Source organism: Mesoplodon mirus (assembly GCF_964341445.2).
Source record: "Mesoplodon mirus genome assembly, chromosome: 16".
Taxonomy (NCBI): domain Eukaryota; kingdom Metazoa; phylum Chordata; class Mammalia; order Artiodactyla; family Ziphiidae; genus Mesoplodon; species Mesoplodon mirus.
In genome coordinates this window covers 25,091,832-25,115,392 of record NC_138992.1, presented here as the reverse complement: position 1 = coordinate 25,115,392, position 23,561 = coordinate 25,091,832, and the positions used below count along the sequence as shown (strand labels likewise).

The 23,561-nt window shown below is 34.2% G+C and overlaps 1 protein-coding gene across 3 annotated transcripts in view; it reads right to left on the bottom strand.

Annotated features, from left to right (window-relative positions):
• Positions 1-23,561, bottom strand: part of CSMD3 (CUB and Sushi multiple domains 3) — a gene marked incomplete at both ends in the record, with an annotated part of 1,109,686 nt that overhangs the window by 157,137 nt on the left and 928,988 nt on the right. For 2 of the 3 annotated variants that reach the window (XM_082600704.1, XM_082600705.1), the window contains 4 exons: positions 175-299; positions 10,223-10,426; positions 12,029-12,124; positions 12,631-12,744. In XM_082600704.1, the coding sequence (XP_082456830.1) occupies positions 175-299; positions 10,223-10,426; positions 12,029-12,124; positions 12,631-12,744 (539 nt within the window). The remainder of the gene's footprint in view (positions 1-174; positions 300-10,222; positions 10,427-12,028; positions 12,125-12,630; positions 12,745-23,561) is intronic. The other variant, XM_082600706.1, reaches the window with a different exon arrangement.

Sequence of the window (23,561 nt, the reverse complement as noted above, 5' to 3'; positions counted from 1 at the left end):
TCTTCTTTATCCATTCGCCCAATGATGGACACTTAGGTTGTTATCTTTCTTTTAAATTCAGCCACATCTGTCAAAAGCACTGGCTAAAATTCTAGAAATTACGTGCATCCTGTCATCTCTGAAAAAAATAACTTCAAATATACAATGAAAGAAGAAAAATTTAAATATTCTTACTTGAATGCCAGCTCCCTCTGGCACTGTCATCTTCCATACACAATTCAGATTGTTGTCATAAGGCTCAGGGTATCCAGGAGACAAAATAGTCCCTTTGCGCTTACTTAAAGTTCCACCACAGGGCACTGAAAGTAAAGCAAGCCAAGAAAGGGATTTCATTCTAATGCAAAGAATTAAAATAGGAGAAAAGGTCAGAGATAACATCTTCGACAGATGCTAGACTTGCAAACACAACCAAATCATACTATGTTTTAAAACTCATAAGAACAATGAAATTTGTCTTCCTATAGCACAAAAACCTTTAAAAAATAATTAGACAACATTAATGGAAAACTTACAATGGCATATCTAAAGTCATACTATAATTAACTCAATAATAGCATATAATTTGTATTACATTGCTAACAAGTTCACTGACACGTGTTAAAAATTGTTCATATCTAGGTATAGAATTTTGGAAGAATTCTTACATTAGTTACTTTTCTCTTCATGTATCTTTTGAGTAGTAATGAAATCCTTTGCAGAGCAATACTGATGATGATAACAATTATGTTCTAACATTTATATAGAGCCTATATACCAACACTCTTCTAAGCACTTTACATATTTTAACTCATTAAAGCTTCCCAACAATCCAATGAGATATGAGTAAGTATTCTCCCCATCTTACAGCTGAGGAAATGGAGTCACTAACAGATTAAATAACTTGCCCAAGATCACATAGCTAGTCAGAGATGAAGACAGGATTTGAATACTGGTGGTTTGGCTCCACATTCATGTTCTTCAGTGGAAAGAAAATACTCAATATGGTTCCAGTCTGGTTATTGCCAGTACAACTACTACAAGAAAGAACAAGTATGGAGACCTGCTTTGATGTCAATAAAAGCTTCTAACAGTTTTAAAAGGTACTAATCTTAAAGCAAAATTCCTACACTGCTGGTAGCATCAGCTTGATTCTGGGAATGACCCAGCTTATGATTTGAAACACTGTGTGATGTTGGACATGTTCCCTGAACTCTCCGAAACTCAGATGCCTTGTCTGTGAAATGGTAATGAAATTGTTTCTGAGGGGCTTTTGTGGAAAATAAATAGGTATGATAATGTATATAAAGAAGCTAGCACACTGCTTGGAATGCAGTATGAAATCAATAAATTATATTTCCTTTCGCTACAACTACTGTTATTTTAGATTCCAATGGCACTGTGATCCTTGGACATTTGTCCTAATCTGACTATAATGGTGAGACACCAGGATATATTTTTGTAATATTTTTTTGTGTGTGTGTGCGGTACGCGGGCCTCTCACTGTTGTGGCCTCTCCCGTTGCGGAGCACAGGCTCCGGAAGCACAGGCTCAGCGGCCATGGCTCACGGGCCCAGCCGCTCCACGGCATGTGGGATCTTCCCGGACCGGGGCACGAACCCGTGTCCCCTGCATCGGCAGGCAGACTCTCAACCGCTGCGCCACCAGGGAAGCCCTGTAATATATTTTTTTAAAAAGGTAATACTGTAGTTTTGTGCCACTTCTAAAACTGAATGCAAAAATCTAGGGTAATTACTCAAAAGAATACTACAAACGTTTTAAATTTTTAAACTTTTAAAACAGTGTGAGAAAGCATTTTTAAAGAAATATTTTTTAGCTCATCCTCCTTCTTCTGATGCTTTCAATGTAAATGCTGTAACACTGTGACCTACACCATCTTCTCATCTCTTTGTAACTACCGCCCCTCAGTGGTGGCATCCATTTCCATGTCATCTATAGATTATGAATACTAAATGTTTATCTCTAGCCATGACTTCTACCCAGAGTCCTACAATAATATATCGACTAAGTATCTCAAAGTTCATACATCCAAAACAATACTTTTGAAATTCTCCCCCATCTATACTATTTGCCATCTCAGTAAATGTTACCACCTAATTTATCTTTCTTAATTTATCTTTCTTTTCAAATTCATATTTACATTTATATTCAATCTGTCAGCAAACTTTGTCAGCTCTATCTTAAAAATATATCCCAAAGTTTATCAGTTCTCATCATTGATCATGATCTTCCAATCTAAATCACCATTAACTTTCCCCTCCACTTCTGCAATAGTTTTCTATTCAGTCTTATTGCTTCTACTCACCCCCTGACCCTTACACTAGCCACAGTGACTTTCCTGAAACTGAGATCACATCACTCTCTAGCTCAATGAATTCCCACACTACTTAGAAAAAATTCTAACTCTTCCCAGACTTTGAGGCTCCGTATGACTTGGCCTCTGCTCTGCCTCTCCAAACTCTTCTGTCACTCTTTCCATTATTCACTCTGTTCTAGACACGTGAGATTCTTGTTGTGGCTTGAACATGACTAGACCTTTCTCTCCCTCATAGTCTATACATGTGCTTACCTCCTTGACTTTTATTTATATACCTCCCAGCCCCCTTCATTCACCTCATCTGGATATAAAACAGCAACATGCCCTGGATGTCTTCCTCTAATCTTCAGCCTCTGCTTTACTTAGTATTTACCACTATCTGAACAAAATGTAAACTCCATAAGGGCAGAGGTCTTATCTTCTGATTCAAAGCTATGTTGCCAGTGCCTAGAAAGGGACCTGACACTTGGCAAGCACGAAATATGTGCTCGTTAAATAAATTATTGAGTGACTGGTTGTATATCTGTGATATCTGTGATATATCTTGTGATTACAAGTTACTTCTTTACCATTCCTGCATCATTCCTTTCTCCCAGTATTTTCCTAAACAAACCATATTTAATTCTATTTCAATCATTCTTATTTTTACCAACAAAATATTACATTATAAAAGTATTCCCAGATATGCATTACCACATAATGTTTTACAAAGTTTTACTTCCCACGTATATAACTTAGCCTAACATTTCTTTTCTATTTTAAAAAGGATGTATTATAAAGTTCCCTTCTAATCAGTATTATATAACATAACATATAGATTAAGAGAACAAACTTTAGAATCAAGCAACCTGGGTTCAAATATTAATTCTTCTTTTGTTTCTAAACCATAGGGGTTTTACTATCTATAAAAGAGAAATAGTATTCTTATCTTACTCCTGGCATTGGTGTCAATATTAAATGAGATTGGGGCCTCCCTGGTGGCGCAGTGGTTGAGAGTCCGCCTGCCGATGCAGGGGATACGGGTTCGTGCCCCGGTCTGGGAGGATCCCATATGCCGCGGAGCGGCTGGGCCCGTGAGCCATGGCCGCTGGGCCTGCGCATCCGGAGCCTGTGCTCCGCAACGGGGGAGGCCACAACAGTGAGAGGCCCGCATACCGCAAAAACAAAACAAAACAAAAATATTAAATGAGATAATGCTTAACAGAACTCATACAAATACTAGTAAATGCTATTCACTATTATATTTAATAAGTTTTTTATGGTTGAATGGATGGGTGAATAAATGAATCAATGAATGAGGATTCAGATATTGTATATATTTTTTCATCTATTTCTTTCCCACTCTGAGAAAAGATGGCACAGACATGGGTTGCCTTGGAGCCAATACAAGTGAAAATGGTTCTTTCTGGTTCTCTAAAGGACTTGCAAAAACAAAGCCTGATAAGGGTGATGGGATAAGCAGCTAATTAAAGACTTCTCCATAAGGGGGGGCAGGTAAGTGGCAGGTTCAGGGGCTTCTCAAAAGATACCTCCCATTAACAGAAGTACTTACGTTTAAGGCCACATACTGTCAGAGCTATTAGTGGCTACAGGGTGTTATCACAGAGTCTCAGAGGGAGGAGAGTTTGGGATTTTAAGAGACTAAAAATTGTAAGAAATCTGAAGTGTAACAAGGTCAGATTTGGAAGATAAAACTCAGTCTTCATCAACTTTTTCAAGTTTACCTCTATTCCAAGTCCAATGTTCTTATAAAAATATTATTGTACTTTATTGTAATTTACCTAAGAATGACTTGATATGACAGATTTGTACAAGATTATTAAATATTGTTTTCTTATGCAAGTTAGTTAAATTTGTGGATCCCCTTAGTATTTGACCATTTTAACTATAAGTACAACTTGCACATCATGTCTAATGGGGCTGCTTTCAAGCCAATAGTTTAATTTTAGTATGTCGATTTTTTTGCAAAATTATTCAACATTGTATTCTGTTCTACTATGACAGAAAAAATGAAAGTGTTGATAGCAGTAATAAGAACTGTGAAACTGAAACAATTACAATTGAGATGGAAATCAATAGAAATGTAGGGCACTGTTTTCTTTTGATTTCAGTTGGATGCTCACTTGGTTTAAGGTGTTAACTGAGTATTCATTGAACTAGTGAAGGCAGAGAAAATATAATCATTATGTATAATACCCTGAATAGACTGTCAAAGATTATATCTAAACTGCAAAGTATAAATAGAGAACTTGTTCTTTCTAAGAATAAAATTAACCATGTAATATGTAAATCTACCTATGCATCTCTCCTATCGATTCTCAAAAAAGTCTTGTGGCTTCAAGATGGCTTGTAAAAGTCTAAGCAAGCAAAGTGAGCAAGAGTATCACCATGCGGTGAAAGACTGAAGTTAAAAATGCATGGACCCTGGATTTGGGAAGTTGGCCAGTTGTTCTACCTCTACAAAAATTCATGAAATCATCACACTTATTTGCTAAAATCCATTCATTGAACAAATGTTTACTGAACACCTCTTGTATGTCAGGTCCTCTTTCTGTTGAGCAATAAAAAGAATACAGTGGCAGGGAGAGGAGGGCAAGAAATATTAGGAAAATAAACAAATTATATATAATCTGGTGAGTGGTTGCTGTAAAGAAAATAAAAAGGCAGGATAAGGGTATAGAGAACGAATGGAGGATGAGTAGCAGAAAATTATTTTAGATAGGATGACCAAGGAAGACAGTCAGGTGAAAGCTTGAATGAAGCAATGCAGTAAGCCCAAAAGGTATTTTGGGGATGCATGTTCCAAGGAGAAAAAAATAGAAAGTTCAAAGGCCTTGAAGCAGTTAATATTTTATCCAGATAACAAATATTGAAAATGAACACAAATTAAAGATAATTCTTTGATATCAACCTAAGATAACTCTGCACTTGACTCTCATATTTGAATTTTTACGACATCAAGCCTTTTTCTTTTTTTGAATTTTTGAACACTTAAAGGCAAAATAATTTTTATTCATAACATTTGAAACTAAAAATATTTATAGTTAAAAATAGAAATGCAAAGTATATTTTCATTTATGTAAAGATTAGCAGTGGGACCAAATGGTAAAACCTAAACTGAGCTATCATCTGAATGTCATTTAGAATCTATTTCTTGTCTCACACAAATCTCATATGTCCTTCTGTTATATATTCGATTTTCTGGATTTACACCTGTTCTAAAAGGTATACATTGTTTTTTAAGTGGCATAAGGTAATATATCCTTTTTGTGTGATCTTGGCAGGAAACAGAAGTCATCTGATACAATTTTATTCTGTCTCTAAGTATGTGCTTTCAAAACAATGCAACAGAAATATAAGAGGTAGGGTGTTTTATGTTTAAAGACCCTCCGTAGATGTAGTGACATGTTTCTTAAAAAGCCCAGGGACCTGCAGATAGATGGGCTTTTGACAGAGGTGGTGTAATGGCTCCTGAGTCCCTCATGTTTTGCCCTTAAAAGTAAAAAGTGAGGCTGAATCCATGCTAGGGACAGTCCACTAGCATTTACTCCTGAAGTTGAATGTCAGCCATAGCATGGTCTCAAAGTTTTTCAAAGGCTTTAATGCCTGGTAGGAGTGCCGGTCCTTGCTGAAATGAATCTATAATCAAATGGCCTGAGCTTCCTTTTCTTTACATGGATTTTTATTTCTTATGGCAAGAACACTAGGATTAGTCAACTGACACATATGACATATGAAAAAGCTTTGTAATAATCATGTAGAATAGGGGTTTTCTTCTGCTTTAAACAAAAATGGTTTATGTGTACAGTGTAAAGTTCTTATTCTCTACTCTCCATCTCACAGAATATTCTATTTTTCTCTTTCCACTTTTAAACTGTTCTTTCATGTTTCTTTTTTCTTCTTAAATGTCAGCTCATTTCTCCCTTTTATCTCTTTCCTCTTTCTAACTCTTGTCTCATCCTCATACCTCATGGACAAAAGAAAATATATATTTTTTGGATAATGTAATGTTTGAATATTTTAGGGTCAGAAGAAAATGCAGAGTGCACCCCTTGATTAAACATATATTTTTACAACTAATTAGAATTATAGTAATCATTATTTTAATTTTAAGTTTATTTTTATTTTAGATGCTTACAAACGCTGAAAACAAACCAAATCATGAATATATGCCTATTGTTAGAACTCTGCTCCTTTTTAACCAATTGTCCTTAAATGTATAAATTGATGGAAAGAAATTTTACAATCCCCCTAAATAGCATATTCTAATAAATAAGTACTATTATCCTCTAGAAAATTGTCACTACATTTCCCCAAAGCCTTTCTGAAAATTTTAATTGAAAGAAAAATCTTGCCTTCAAGGAACTCTAAATTATTAGAATTAGAAAGAATGACAGAAGTCCATGCTTTTAGCCCTTTCCAAGATGGAAAAATCTTTGGTGGAAGATAATTTTTACATATAATAACTTTAAAGTGTTATTAAAACAAGATATCAACAAATGAAAATGAGTGATATCAAATCCTTTATCAGCACTGCATATAAATTTTTTATCTTAGATCTAATACCTTGAGAACTGAAGTCTTATCTTCTGATTTTATGGTGGAGAATTTGGCAAACACAAAAACAACTTAATTTTTGAGTACTTAGATGATTCCAAGAACTATGACAAGGTTTTAAAACATCTAATAGCCACAATAAACCTATAACTTTCCTGTTTTATTGATATGGGAATTGAGAATCAGAGATTATGTAAAATTTCCAGGATCACCACAATTTAATGTTAAAGTCAAAGCCTAATATTATGACCCAAGACTTAATTAACCCTTATGCTGAGAACCTACTACAATTCCCAGTTATAAGGACTTATTCAGTTTTATATGATTCTTTACAACTTTTCTCCATTAATTAATACATTAACGTGATAAATACCTAAACAGAACTTTAATGAGTAATTCATGGATTTACATTTCACTGCTTTGCATATGTAGGTTCTTTGAACACTCTGAATAAATGAATGTTTTCAGTAATATTTAAAGATTAATGAGCTAGTTTATGTCTTTCCATAAGTCATCATATCACTCTACCTTTATAATTATCTTGAGGGAATTTTCATTGTATATATGAAATTAAATGAAGACAGCTACTTATCCAGTTATCTTCCATTATATGGTATTAATATTTTCTATCAGTATGTACATAAATAAACTAAAAGTGACACAGAAATTATATAAATAATTACTGGGAAAAGTGAGGTAGAAATAATGAATGATTCCTGATATTTAGAGAGAAATATTTAAAAATCTATTGTGAAGCTAAAGAGATTTATTATCATGTGTCTTTCTTCAATTATTAGACTGACTTAAAGCAATGTAATTTCTGATTTATACATGTTGTACGACTAATTTTAGCCTAGACATATAGGAACATTTCTCTCAGCTCATGGTCCTTTAGGATAATTTATTTATTAGTATTTTATAAGAGTATGAAGTCAATATATATTGTGGTTCCTAAGGAAGAACATTATCTATTTTCTCTTATGAGAGTATAAAAGTATGTAAAAAAGAAGATCTCTTTGTTCTGTTAACCATAGCTCTATGCTAGGTGCAAAATAGGAGGAACATCAAGTCCAGATGATTTATTCTCCTTTACTTGTTGATTGTCAAAAGTATAGTTGAACAGGTTAAGAAATTCCACATTATAAATAAGATAGAATTCCAATTAGGAAATTAGTTTATTAGCCAAAACATAAAGAAAAGCAGTCTTCTATAATGTACATTGAGGTTTGGAGTCAGAAAACCTTATTTTCAAATCCTGCCCCTACTTTACTGCTTATTAGGTTATGTCACTTTAAAAGAAAACTGTTTTATTTCTCTAAGACTCAGCTTATTCATCTGTAAATTCTGAGAGTAACTTCTCCATAGATTTGCTGTGAGGATTTAATTAAATATGTATTTATATTACTCAGCATGAAACCTGGCAAATAGGAAGCGTTAAGTAAGTGGTAATAATATTAGAAACTGGTTATTTAGCTGAAGGACGAGAAAGTTGAAGAGTCATTTACAGCTTTCCAGTGTTTTACATTATTTTTTTGTAGGGGGTTTTCAACAAACAAAAGAATAATAAAAGAATAGTTCACATTCCATTTATTGTAGCAGGAAGAACTAAAATACTGGTTGTAAGAAAAACACTCTGTAAAATATGCTAGGTATATCTCTTTGGGAAGTGGTGATATCAAGTTCTTACAGAGATAAGTGACCATCAATCCTTCCTTTTTATTTATGATAGTCCCAACTTTTACCATTTTCCCAGCACAATTATTAATAACGTCCTGATTTGAATGGTAAAAGATTTAGAGCAGTTATGTCCTATACAAAGTACATGTTCGATGAATGCATATCACCAGACCTTATCTTTACTACTTCCTCAGTAATGAGTGTACATTCCATATAATTTCGATTAAAATCAATTTAGAATACATTTTATTCTAATTAAATATGAATTAACATTGTATTAATCTGTATTAAAATATGGTAAAATGTGTTTTAAAAAATTAAAAATAAAAACTATTGACACGTAATTTCTTTTCAGGTATGGCAAGAAGTGTTATTAAAAATAGATTTTATAGGGCTTCCCTGGTGGCGCAGTGGTTGAGAGTCCGCCTGCCGATGCAGCGGACGCTGGTTTGTGCCCCGGTATGGGAGGATCCCACGTGCCGCGGAGTGGCTGGGCCCGTGAGCCATGGCCGCTGAGCCTGCACCTCCGGAGTCTGTGCTCCGCAACAGGAGAGGCCACAGCAGTGAGCGGCCCGTGTACCGCAAAAAAAAAAAAAAAAAAAAATAGATTTTATATATTTATAAATGTATATGTTATATTGTTTATATGCACACTCATGTCTTCTCTATCAAAAAGTGGAGTATTGAGATTATTAAAATAAAGACAAAATTTTGCTTATCTTTTATTTTAAAACACCTTCCTTTCATTTTCCAAATCACATACCAATAAAACTTTAATGAGAAAGAACTCATTAGAACTATTTCTTAACCTGAGATTAAGCTTTACTATGCTTCTTTTAGTTTAATACTATATAATTAAAAAATTTAATTTCCAGATACGCTCTTGGAACAAAGAAGAAAGCAACTTCCCAACAGTCTACATTTTCCACACCCATGGAATTCTACAAGATCCAAAAGTCACTGTAATGATCCTGAAATATGATAAGATTCTAAACTATTTTTATGGTTTAGAAAATGTTTTAATCTGCTTCAAATTACTTAGCAGGGCTAAGTTTATACAGTGTTTATTTTATTTAACAATATAAATTGGGTATAACATTACAAAAATATAGTTTGAAATAATGAGATTTCTGGCTAACCCTACGCCATCTACTCATTCAAAGTGTTTCCATTTATATTTGTGAAAGACTGGGAAAAAAATCTTATTTTATATTTTTATACATACATATAATTTATAGAGAAGAGAAAAAACATTTATTTACTAATGCATATTTTCTAATTTTTTTGATGATAAAATACATCCAGAAAAATCAGCTTCTGTGATCCTTAAAAGATAGGTAAATTCCTTATATATTGGCATAGAAATCTTCGCATAAACTTTTAAAAATGAAAAATAATATTTATTTCAAAGGATGGTAGCACATAATAATTCCATATAATAGCATTCCAATTCTGTGTTATTGGAAATATGTAAGTATATTTTCATTGATTGCATTTCATCTCAATTGCATCAAAAAGCCACTCTAATTTGCATATTTAGATACATCATAACTAATAAATTGTTTAAAATTAATGTAAAACTATTATATTTGAAACAAATATTGAAAGATGCATGATAACTAATTTTGATATACAATATGTACAATCACAAAGGATATAAATTTATAAACTTACCAATACAGGTAGGTAAGGAATCATTCCACTGGGCCAAAGAATTTGGCACTGTATCACACCTAATTGCAAAGGATCCATGGAGAATATATCCAGGATTACATTCAAAAAGAACCAATGAACCAACTGCAAATTCATTGCCAATCCTTCTTCCAAACCTTGGTTCAGGCACAGAACTGCACTGTGTAGAACTTGTTCTAGGAACAGCTGCGTACAAATAATTGTTGACTTTAATTTCATATTTGGTAGAGAAATAGAGATTTCAAAATGAAACTGTGCAACCAGATTTCAAAGAAATCTTCAACAACTTGAACTTTAGTTAACAGTTTGAATACACTTATAAAAGTTTATACATAGTGAAATACAATTCAAAATGAATAAATATTGCTATTGTCATTAAGATTTTTTATTTAAAAACATTTCACTTTTGATCCTTTAAACAACATCGGTTAAGGTTTTTTTTTCTATTTTTTGTTTGACCACACTCTTATCAATATAAAAATGTAGCTTGAGTAAGATATTTCAATTTATGGAATCATAGCAAAGAGATGCATCTTTTTTTTTTCTTTTTAAATGGAATACCAAGCTTACAAAAAACAGATGTCAGGTTACATAAGGTAATGTCAAGGTTTTTTTTACAGTATTTGGTCCCTAAAAACATAGATTTAAAAAAGCAAACACAGCACTTGATTAATTTCATAGCATGTTCATAAACTTGGTTGTTCAAAATATGTTTGTTATTGATGAAGACAATACATTCAGGTTAGACAGAAGTCAGACAGATTAACAACAATAGAAGTTTTATTTTACTAATCATACAATATCAAATTTGAAATTGCTTTTAGGCTTTATAGGTATGTCCTTCAATAGTGACTTATTTTTGATTAAGTAAAATAGAATGATAACAGGATGTTTTTTCTTTTTAAAACACATACAGATGGGATTAAGGAATTTGATAACAGCCCAAAAAAAATGATAGGATGAATTCCAAATAGACAGATTCCTCATATGTGACTTGAGTGAAAATAACTTCATTTGTTAGAGTGCCTTTTAAAATTCATAATACCACAAATTGTTTACAGAGGGAATACTATTAAGAATGAAACAGTATAATATTATAGCCAATATTATAATTGGAATAAGAAGGTTTAATAAGAATATCAAACCGCTAATGTTTATAAATTTATTAGGAATAAAGTTCAAGATACATTTGAGAATAACAACTACATGATCATACATAATTCAAACAAAATATTCAGATGATAGGTCTTAATTTAGTTTTATATAATGTGGAAGTGTGTCTATAAAAGGTGACAAAAAAACTATGTAAACTGACTTTGAATTGCACAAAAATATTTAATAGTCATGAAGAAAGTTTGAATTCTCCTAAGAGAATGAGAGACTAAAATTTTAGAGTGGGGTAATGATTTCCTTGGCATGTCTAAGTACATCAGCACAAAAAGTTTGTATATTTTTAATTTAGAGTGCTAGACTCTGAGGAAATAGAATATGTAGAGTGAAGCATTGTCAAAAAAACACACCAGATGTTTTGAAAGCTATGTTGGGAGGAAGGAAAAGCATGCAGCTAACTTGAGAATGATGATGGAAGCAATAGGTCTTTTTTGACTTTGGTCAAAGTAATAGTGCTCTAATAATGGGGGAGGGGACAGGGCAAAACTGTTTTTAAAAAAACACACAACTTTTATCTCTCCTATATGGTTATGAGGATCTCATCATTCAATAACTCTGGACATAGCATGGAAACTGATATCATTCCTTAGTGTGTTTCTATGCTACACGGTCACTTACCTTGATAAACAAAGTGAAATCCCTTAGCTGTTACTGGTCCAATTGAAGTAAATCGAATTGTGATCTGATTACCTGAACTCAGTGGAAGTGATTCTCCTACTCAACAAAACAAACACTAAGATATCATAAATAATTTCATTCAGTACACCTAACAAATGATATTAATTTATACTGTCATTTGAAAACGTCAATCTAAGTTCTATTAAATTACTTTACTATATCCTACCACTGACAATATATTTTCTTTGGGTTCAGCTTCAATTGTAACCTTTTTACTGGAAGGCTTTTATTACATTTTGATAATATTGCCTCAATAATATTGCCTCATTCTGTAAAGAATCTTTAAATATTACATTAAAAACTACAGACTAAGTGACCAAGTACTATATTTACTTGATTACAATTCCAGAAAATAGTTGGTTATATCTTTCTCAAGAATTTGAATTATTCTTGTGTTTCTATTCTTTTTTAAAAAATAAAAAATGATTCTATTTTCAGTTTATTTCTAATATGGATGACATAAATCTCAACTTTCACTACAATACCAATCAAAGTCAGTCTTAAATCAATTACTGATGTATGGCAGTTCTATTAAAGGATACCTGAATGGGATCCTGAGAGGGAAGATAACAGAGAAGATTGCTGAGTTGGCCCATCATACACCTCAACAACATCGTGGAGTGATGTCTGGAAAAATACAAACTGGCCAAACACCACTGATCAACGGGAGCCAGGAGAAGCAAACAAATCACCAACCATCCAAAAATGAAAACAAAAAACAAAAACAAAAACAAAAAAAATAGAAAGAGGAGGAGAGAGAGAACAAAGTATTACAATTTAATAGTCATCTTTTTTTTTTCTACCTTTAAAAGAGGATGCGTGCCAATTGGTTGATATGCCTGACACATGTACTTCAGGTCATAAAAGTAATGACCATGGCCTAAAAGCAATAAAATTGTAAGAAGATTATTTTTTAAATTAAATTAAATGGGTATAACATTTAATTTAGCTCAGAAATCATAAGGTTGGCGATTAATACTGTATAATAACTACTTTTTTATTTTTCTATTGGTAGATTCTTTTCACTTTGTGACTCTCTTCTCTTTTTCTAAATTTTTTTCCTCTTTTAGATGACATAGACAAAGTTTTAGTTTAGGGGATTTATTGTAGATTGCTTTTAAAATGCTATTCCATTATAAATAATAGTGTCACTAGAAAAATATCAGCAATATACTTCTAAGGTATAGCATTTAATTCACATTCTAAAAATGATCCCTAAACATTTATTGTTAATCCTCTGCCAAAATAAAGACATATTATTTATGATTCCTCAGCAACTGAGATATTTTAATTTCAATTGAGATATAAAATTCTACAGAGTGATTGCTTTTTCATGGTAAGTACAGATCTGATGTACTTACCAACAGAGTTTTATAAGTGTCTCCTTTTTACATCATTTTGTACTTTTCCTTTAATAATATATTAACTTTACAGGCAGAAACTACCCAAACTATAACTTAAAAGAAAGAACCTGTTACAGAGCAGAAATCAACTAGTGTTTTGTGATTTTAAGAAGAGAAATAGGTAATAAAATTCATCCTTAAAACATTTCATTGAATAGAAAAATTGTGGGGTTTAAAAGACTATGATTTTTCAGAAGTTTAATAATGTAAAAAAGCAAGGTAACTTTTATAAATTCAACATTATATTACTGTCATTGAACCTATACATTGTACAAATATATATATATATATATATATATATATATATATATTTAAAGTTCTTCATATTTTACCCCTTAAATCAAGGTTATGGTCATCCTATGCTGGTCATATGAAGACAGGCTTGTTCATTTGAAACATGCTGAGTTTTGCATTTGAAGCCACACACATAATACTGTATACAAAGCTACACATATATATTTTTTTGGCCTGCTAAAATAAGCTGTTGATCTCAGTCCAGTTCTTTGTGGGGTAAAAGAAAACAAACACAGAGTGTTGTTACTTTCAATAATTCCTGAACCTTAGAGGGCTGACCTTCATAAATGATCCTCCTTAAAACATGACGTCATGGAAACAAATTTATGTTTCTATCAAATCACATACATGTAGTCAATTATTTTAATGGTTTACAAGTCATATGAAAATTTTCCAGTTTGACCTTTATAAAATATCCATATTTGATAGTCTACCAAATCCCAAGTTATTTCAAAAATACTCCTAAAAATATTAAGAAATTTTTTGTTTTCTGTTTTTGCATTTGTTTAGATTGGTGTTTGGATGATCTGTTTTCAAATGTGTCTTTTAAAGTTTCTATTAAAATGCAGATGTCGCCATTGCCTTTCTAAGTGCCCCGTCATCCCCCCAAAAACCAAAGTAGAATAATCACAAGAACTTTGCTAAACCAAGTATGCTGTGCAACAAGACTCTTGATAGATAACATTCTTTCTCTGTATCTTTCTGGGAAGTCATTAGGGAAAAGTGTCAAAATTCAACATCCTTTACCTCTGTCTTCCTAAATATCTCAAATATTCCATTAGGAAACATGTCCAATTTCCAAGCAAACCACTATATTTACAAACAACATCTAAAACAACCAATATACACAGTGATCTAAGATCTTTTTCTAAGGAAAAAGGAAAAAAAAATACTCCCTCTTTTCTTCTTGTTTGTAGGCTTCTTGTTCTCAAATATTACTTCTCTACAGATAGACCAGAGTTTTGTGTCACCTGTAAATTGGGTATGTTGAGACTATAACTTTTAATAATATAGTCAGTAACACCATATATTTGCATCATATTAAGTAAAGAAAACTGTAGGGCACTCCCTTTTGAGTGATGTTAGTTTGTAATTTATTGTAGTAATTCTGTGATGAGATTGGGGAGAATTGAGAAGGGTAGGGGGTGAGGGAGTTGAGTGTTGAATCTTCCTTTATTAAGCAATCAGTATGCTACATCTCTTCAACTGCAACCTTAGTCTGCCATAATATGGCCAATGGAAATTTTAAGTTAAAAATAGCTTTTATTAGGAAAAAACTCTGAGAGGGTACTGAATCATTATATGAAAGATGAAATTTTAAAGTACATGTTGAATAAGTGTTTTGTAGTATGAAGAATCAAGAACACTTGCACAGTGATCTTATTTCCTACACATTATCAGGTTAACTATTGTCTTACAAAACAGATATGTTACAATTCTGAACCATATCTCCCCTGATAAGTCAGAATCTCAAGAACTAAATGGTTACTCCAACGTTTGCTTCCTCATTCTGCCTCTAAATGTCTAAATTTACTTAGTTTTCTTATCTTCAGATAACAGTAGGTCTTTGCTTCTAAAACGTTGTGAATAGCCAACCTCACCCTTTGCATAGTTGAGACTAAAGTAGGAAACAAAAATGTAAAGATTTTAAGGTGAACCAAAAGGTAACAACTAGTTGGATGTTGTTTTCTGGTAAGCAAGACATTGTCTAGTACATCATTCTGGGTCCCCTGTGTTTACGGGGGCTGTGGTATAATGCAAAGGATTATTATTATCCAATAGACAGAACTATTTTATATCTGTTTGTAAATTCATTTCAGTATTACATCTGCCTGCCTGTCTATCTATTTATCTATCCATCCATCCATCCATCCAACCATCAATCTATATTTGGTTCTTTGAATTCTTTCTTGAAACACTGTAACATCTTACAGGGTCCCTCATTAATTAATGAGTTAAATAAAAATTTTAACAAGTTTATTTTATATTTGTATGGCAGCCATGATTATGCCCTCTTAAAAAAAAATTTAAAAAAACCCTTTAACACTGATCTACAAACTAGTACCTCAACCTAATAGCTGGACCACCGTTTTTTTTTTCCCTAAGGCTAAAATTAACCCCTGAAGTCTGGGCTGACCATGCTTTCTGGAATGATTAGCAACCTTCTTCTTTTTCTTAGTTTCCAACAGAGGTACAGAATTCTTTGCATCTCAGCTCCAAACTCTTCTTTCTCTTTCTCTGGAGATTTGCATGTCGATATCAAAAGCATTTTGCTCTCAAGCTATTAGAATAGGTTATAAACACTAAGCTGTTTCTTAAATGAGACACCATTTTAAGGAAGTTTCTCCTTCTTTAAGCATAATAGATGTTAAGAATAATGTCTCTAACTCTTTTGTTAAAAATCCATTTTCATAATGTTATATGTATCACTGCAAGCTAGACACAGGAAGAAAGGGAAGCTTAGTAAGGTAGAAATAAACATGTAAAAATCTCTACAAACAAGCCAATGCAAATAATCTATTATTAAACCTGAAACTACTTCCAAGCCTCTTATTTCCCATATATTTTATCCTACAATACAGTTTATTAATTCTACTAATATTTGTTGATTCTATGAGGTACCAGGAAGTGAGCTAAATGCTGGGGTTAAAAAGTGACTAATACAGAAAGGGCCCCATTAATTATATTTGTGGTCATTTAGGTGGCAGCTTACCTTTATTCTATGTATGATAAGATGTTAGATTAGCCAATTAAATTAATTATAAACCAACAATGGTACTTTGGGCACATCTTTCCATACAGATCATTGGTATGCTAATCGTTTAATCCATTCTTCAAAGCAAGTCCTCTACCAACAACTTCTAATGGGCAACATTAGGGCAGAGACCCAGACTTCATTTTAAAGAAATCCATAATTTAGATTTGTAAGAATCACTTAAATAGAGGAAACCTCTAACTTAGATTATATTGGCTAGGATATTTACCCCAACTTTAAAATTTGCTCTCCCATGAGCAAATAAACTCAGAATGAAACCAGGCATTGTGTCTATTTACGCTTCTTTGTATATGAAATAAGGTTTGCTTGACATTTAATTTTTACAGTATCATATTCAACCAAGACAAAGAGGCAGGGTTCCATTTACTGAGAAGGTCTTCATGGTTTAAGTATTCAACAAACTTAACTTACAAAGAGCTTTTGTTTCTTGTTCTACACCAAGCACTTTCAAACCCTTTCTCCTTTAATCATGTTCATTTAACTCCTAAGACTTTGTCCATTCTGCTTAATTTAGCCATTTCAAATGTAAGTCAATAAATAATGAGAGGCCTGGGATGGCAGAAAGAAACTCCAGAGCATTAGGAGTTAACTGTGAGAATACTCTGTGCATACCAAGAGTCTCTCTGAAAATATCATTGTGGGAAACAGTACAGTGGGTGCTTAGGGTATGACACAACACACTAAATAATGTAGTGCCCAGAGGGGTGGGCATTAGTTTAAAATATGAATCAACAGAAAAAAGAAGTTAAAGCTCCCTTTTCCACTAAACTCTACTATGGATATTGCTGAAATGTACTGCCACTGCCTAAGTAAGTCAGGAATTTTGGATGTTACATTTAATTTTTGTGCCATCAAAATAACACTGTACAGACAGCCTCTTCAATAAGTGGTGCTGGGAAAACTGGACAGCTACATGTAAAAGAATGAAATTAGAACACTCCCTAACACCATACACAAAAATAAACTCAAGATGGATTAAAGACCTAAATGTAAGGCCAGACACTATCAAACTCTTAGAGGAAAACATAGGCAGAACACTCTGTGACATAAATCACAGCAAGATCCTTTTTGACCCACCTCCTAGAGAAATGGAAATCAAAACAAAAGTAAACACATGGGGCCTAATGAAACTTAAAAGCTTTTGCACAGCAAAGGAAACCATAAACAAGACGAAAAGACAGCCCTCAGAATGGGAGAAAATATTTGCAAATGAAGCAACTGACAAAGAATTAATCTCCAAAATTTACAAACAGCCCATGCAGCTCATGCAGCTCAATATCAAAAAAACAAACAACCTAATCCAAAAATGGGCAGAAGACCTAAATGGACATTTCTCCAAAGAAGATATACAGATTGCCAACAAATAAATGAAAGAATTCTCAACATCATTAATCATTAGAGAAATGCAAATCAAAACTACAATGAGATATCACCTCACACTGGTCAGAATGGCCATCATCAAAAAATCTACAAACAATAAATGCTGGAGAGGGTGTGGAGAGAAGGGAACCCTCTTGCACTGTTGGTGGGAATGTAAATTTATACAGCCACTATGCAGAACAGTATGGAGGTTCCTTAAAAAACTAAAAATAGAGCTACCATATGACCCAGCAATCCCACTACTCGGCATATACCCTAAGAAAACCATAATTCAAAAAGAATCATGTACCACAATGTTCATTGCAGCTCTATTTACAATAGCCAGGACATGGAAGCAACCTAAGTGTCCATCGACAGAGGAATGGATAAAGAAGATGTGGCACATATATATGATGGAATATTACTCAGCCATAAAAATAAACAAAATTGAGTTATCTGTAGTGAGGTGAATGGACCTAGAGTCTGTCATACAGAGTGAAGTAAGTCAGAAAGAGAAAAACAAATACCATATGCTAACACATAAATATGGAATCTAAAATAAAAGAAAAAAAAAGGTCAAGAAGAACCTAGGGGCAAGACGAGAATAAAGACACAGACCTACTAGGGAATGGACTTGAGGACACAGGGAGGGGGAAGGGTAAGATGGGACGAAGTGAGAGAGTGGCCTGGACATATATACACTACCAAATGTAAAATAGATAGCTAGTGGGAAGCAGCCGCATAGCACAGGGAGACCAGTTAGGTGTCTTGTGATCACCTAGATGGGTGGGATAGGGAGGGAGACACAAGAGGGAAGAGATATGGGGATATATGTGTATGTATAACTGATTCACTTTGTTATAAAGCAGAAAGTAACACACCATTGTAAAGCAATTATACTCCAATAAAGATGTTTAAAAAAAATAACACTTTACAGAGACTCAATGATTTGGCAATTAAATAACTTTAAATGAGGCTAATAAAACAAATGTGGATGTGGTTACTGTTATTCAGTGATCAGGATAGGAGTTATTGAATTAAAAACTAAAAATTGAGTTTATGCAAATAAAGAAGGGTTTCAGTTTTGTTTTGTCAAATTTGTTTTCCTCTCAGAAGGGAATAATTCTCAGAGTATCCCAATGGCATGCTAGTGTAGGGAGGAAAAAACTCAGAATCAGACTGGGCCATGACTAAGGGAACTGATCTAACCACTTCTGGGACAGGTGGTGAAGAGTTAAAATGTCTAAGAGACTGTGGTAAGTTCAGGTCTGATTCAAACTTGCTTTGACGCAAAAGGGTTCTAACTTGGTGGAGGAAGGCCCAGTAGGTCTTTCTGGGCATCAGTAGCTCTAGTAGTCAGATGGGTAGTACCTTATTGATTATGATGTCAAGGTACTACAATGACAAGATTTGTTAGCTCCGTGACAGAATGGTTTAAGCAGCTTAAAGACTGTCAGCATCTGCAGCTGAGCAGTTTTAGAGGACTAATATTTTCAAATAATCAATCTATGGGTCTGAAATGCCCTAACAACTGTCTACTGAAGAGTGAAGGGTTCAGGTTCTGGAATCAGACTCTCAAGGATTGAACCTAGGATGAGCCACATGAGACAGTCACTTCACCTTTCCGTGCCTCAATATCCACATCTGTAAAATAGGGATAATACAAGTACCTAAGCTCACAGGATTGATGTGAATATTACATAAATTGATACTTGTAAAACACTTTGAACAGTATATGAAACATAGTAATAAATAAGTTACTAATAACTCAGTTTTGTAAATATATATGCTACTAACTGAACCCAAATGTTTACTGATAGGCAAAATTTAATTGACCTTTGATGTTAAATAGCATATCTTTTCTAATTCTCTGCTTTCCATACATGCATATTTAGAACAAATGATAGAACTGATGGGTTAGAAGAGTAATACAGCTATTTAAACCAGGGTTTATTTGTCTTTTGAATTCAAAATGGCTATGTACTTCTCTAACTACTTGATTTTACATTCTATCCTTTTGGATGAAATATGAAAATGTAAATAGCAGCTCTCTATAAGGTCTAAGAAAAGGGCTACAAGGTGAGAGAGCATTCATCTTTTGTTTTGTTTACTCCCTTCACCTGAAGGCCATGCCGCTCTACTGCAAAGGCATTGAAACTCCATCACAAAAGAAATAATTTCACACAGAAGGGAGGCTGGGCAGAAAAAGAAATAGACATATACATATTCCTACTAGATCTCAGCTTGATTCTCAACATGCCTGGTACTCCTTTTGCAAAATCTACACATTCTTTTGTATTATACGAGTTCATTTTGATAATATTAGGCACTCAGCTTGTTGGTCGCTCCATTACAAATTTTTTAACAAGTCACCTCTGTTGTTCAGCTTGCATTTTATTCACCAGCACAACACAGAAGGGCACACACATGTGCACCCACACTACCAACAGAACAGAAATAAATAAGATTCAAATCAAGGATGTGTTTACAACTGGACTTGATTATGTGCAAAAGCATAAAAAATAACTGTTGGTGACATAATCTATCAAAAGTTTGTCTAACTTTATATGAATTTTGTCTCATACTTTCATCTCATATGAATATTTCAAAACAATAGCGTAGAAATGTCCATGCATGCAAAAGGCTTCCTTTTACAATTAATAACATGTACAGAACTCTTTGCTCTCTGTATGCTCTGGCTGTGAAACTACTTGTGTAAATAGCTTCAAGGTTGCATTTTGGGATCACTATACTACCACTTGGATACCTCATGATTTTAAAGGCTCTGTCGGTTAAGGATGATTACAAGGTATCCAATTAAATTTTCGAGTTGCACAACAATATGAGTGTACTTAGTGCCACTGAACTCTACAGTTAAATATGGTTAAAATAGTTATGTTTTATATTGTGTGACTTTTAGCACAATAAAAAACATTTAAAAACCTTCAATTTTATGAAAAATATATATAGATATAAGTTAAATATATGACAATTTATTATTAATTTTACATCTTTATTGGAGTATAATTGCTTTAAAATGGTGTGTTAGTTTCTGCTTTATAACAAAGGGAATCAGTTATACATATACATATGTTCCATATCTCTTCCCTCTTGCATCTCCCTCCCTCCCACCCTCCCTATCCCACCCCTCTAGGTGGTCACAAAGCACCTAGCTGTTCTCCCTGTGCTATGCGGCTGCTTCCCACTAGCTATTTATTTTACGTTTGGTAGTGTATATATGTCCATTCCCATGCCGCCCTCTCACTTTGTCACAGCTTACCCTTCCCCCTCACAATATCCTCAAGTCCATGCTCTAGTAGGTCTGTGTCTTTATTCCTGTCTTACCCCTAGGTTCTTCATGACATTTTTTTTTCTTAAATTCCAAATATATGACAATTTACTTTCAAAAGTTCTAAAAGGCAGAATTTTTAAAATCAGTCCCAAATAAAATTAGTGTGTTATTTATTTTTAGAACACCATCTAACACTAGAAAAATTTGGTAGAAGTTGCATTAATTGATGTAATAAGTGAGAGTTTCATCAGTATTTTGGGAAGTTTTACATTTTTATGTATCAGTGAGATTCCAAATACTCATGGTTATTATTATAGTACAATACTATTAAACTATGAACTCACAATGAGGCGCATTATACTAATACAGCATTTTAGTTAAGGTGAGCCAAGTGAATCACGTATTAATTATCTAGGGGCTACTGTTGATACAATATCCACATGGAAGCTTGGCTCCATCGTGGATGCTGGGGCCAATTTTGCCCTAGAGCAAACAATCTCTAAATTCTAGGTTAGCAGCTCACAGAAAACAAACAAGTGCGGACACCAGAGGCAGGCATGGCACATTAAAACTGCTGCTGCCACCACCAAGAAGCCTATGTGCAAGCATAGGTCACTAACCACACTGACCCTCCCGGGAGCCTGTGCAGCCCGCCACTGCCCGGGTCCCGTGCTCCAGGGATAACTTCCCTGGAAGAATGCATGGCACACCTCAGGCTGGTGCAATGTCACGCCGGCCTCTGCCGCCACAGGCTCATCCCGCATCTGTATCCCAACCTCCCCCCGGGCCTGAGTGAGCGAGAGCCCCCGGATCAGCCGCTCCTTTAACCCCAACCTGTCTGAATGAAGAACAGACACCCTCAGGCGACCTACACTCAGAGGCAGGACCAAATCCAAAGCTGAACCCTAGGAGCTGCATGAACAAAGAAGAGAAAGGGAAATTTCTCCCAGCAGCTTCAGGAGCAGTGGATTAAACATCCACAATGAACTTGATGTACCCTGTATCTGTGGAATACCTGAATAGACAACAAATTATCCCAAATTGAGGAGGTAGACTTTGGGAGCAAAGATATATATTTTTTCCCCTTTTTCTCTTTTTGTGAGTGTGTATGTGTATGCTTCTCTGTGTGATTTTGTCTGTATATCTTTGCTTTTACCATTTGTCCTAGGGTGCTGTCTGTCCGTTTTTTTTTTTAATTAAAATTTTTTTTCTTAATAATTATTTTTTATTTTACTTTATTTTATTTTATCCACTTTCTTTCTTTCTTTTTATCTGTTTTTTCTCCCTTTTATTCTGAGCCATGTGGATGAAAGGCTCTTGGTACTCCAGCCAGGCATCAGGGCTGTGCCTCTGAGGTGGGAGAGCCAAGTTCAGGACATTGGTCCAGAGAGATCTCCTAGCTCCATGTAATATCAAATGGCAAAAATCTCCCAGAGATCTCCATCTCAACCCCAAGACCCAGCTTCACTCAACGACAAGCAAGCTACAGGGCTGGACACCCTATGCCAAACAACTAGCAAGACAGGAACACAACCCCATCCATTAGTAGAGAGGCTGCCTAAAATCATAATAAGGCCACAGACACCCCAAAACACACAACCAGACATGGACCTGCCCACCAGAAAGACAAGATCCAGCCTCATCCACCAGAACACAGGCACTAGTCCCCTCCACCAGGAAGTCTACACAACCCACTGAACCAACCTTAGCCACTGGGGACAGACACCAAAAACAACAGGAACTACGAACCTGCAGCCTGAAGAAAGGAGACCCGAAACACAGTAAGTTAAGCAAAATGAGAAGACAGAAAAACACACAGCAGACGAAGGAGCAAGGAAAAAAAAGCACCAGACCTAACTAATGAAGATGAAATAGGCAGTCTACCTGAAAAACAATTCAGAATAATGATAGTAAAGATGATCCAAATCTTGGAAATAGAATAGAGAAAATACAAGAAATGTGTAACAAGGACCTAGAAGAACTAAAGAGCAAACAAACAGTGATGAACAACACAATAAATGAAATTTAAAATTCCCTAGAAGGGATCAATAGCAGAATAATTGAGGAAGAAGAACGGATAAGTGACCTGGAAGATAAAATAGTGGAAATAACTACTGCAGAGCAGAATAAAGAAAAAAGAATGAAAAGAATTGAGGACAGTCTCAGAGACCTCTGGGACAACATTAAATGCACCAACATTCGAATTATAGGGGTCCCAGAAGAAGAAGAGAAAAAGAAAGGGACTGAGAAAATATTTGAAGAGATTACAGTTGAAAACTTCCCTAATATGTGAAAGGAAATAGTTAATCAAGTCCAGGAAGCACAGAGAGTCCCATACAGGATAAATCC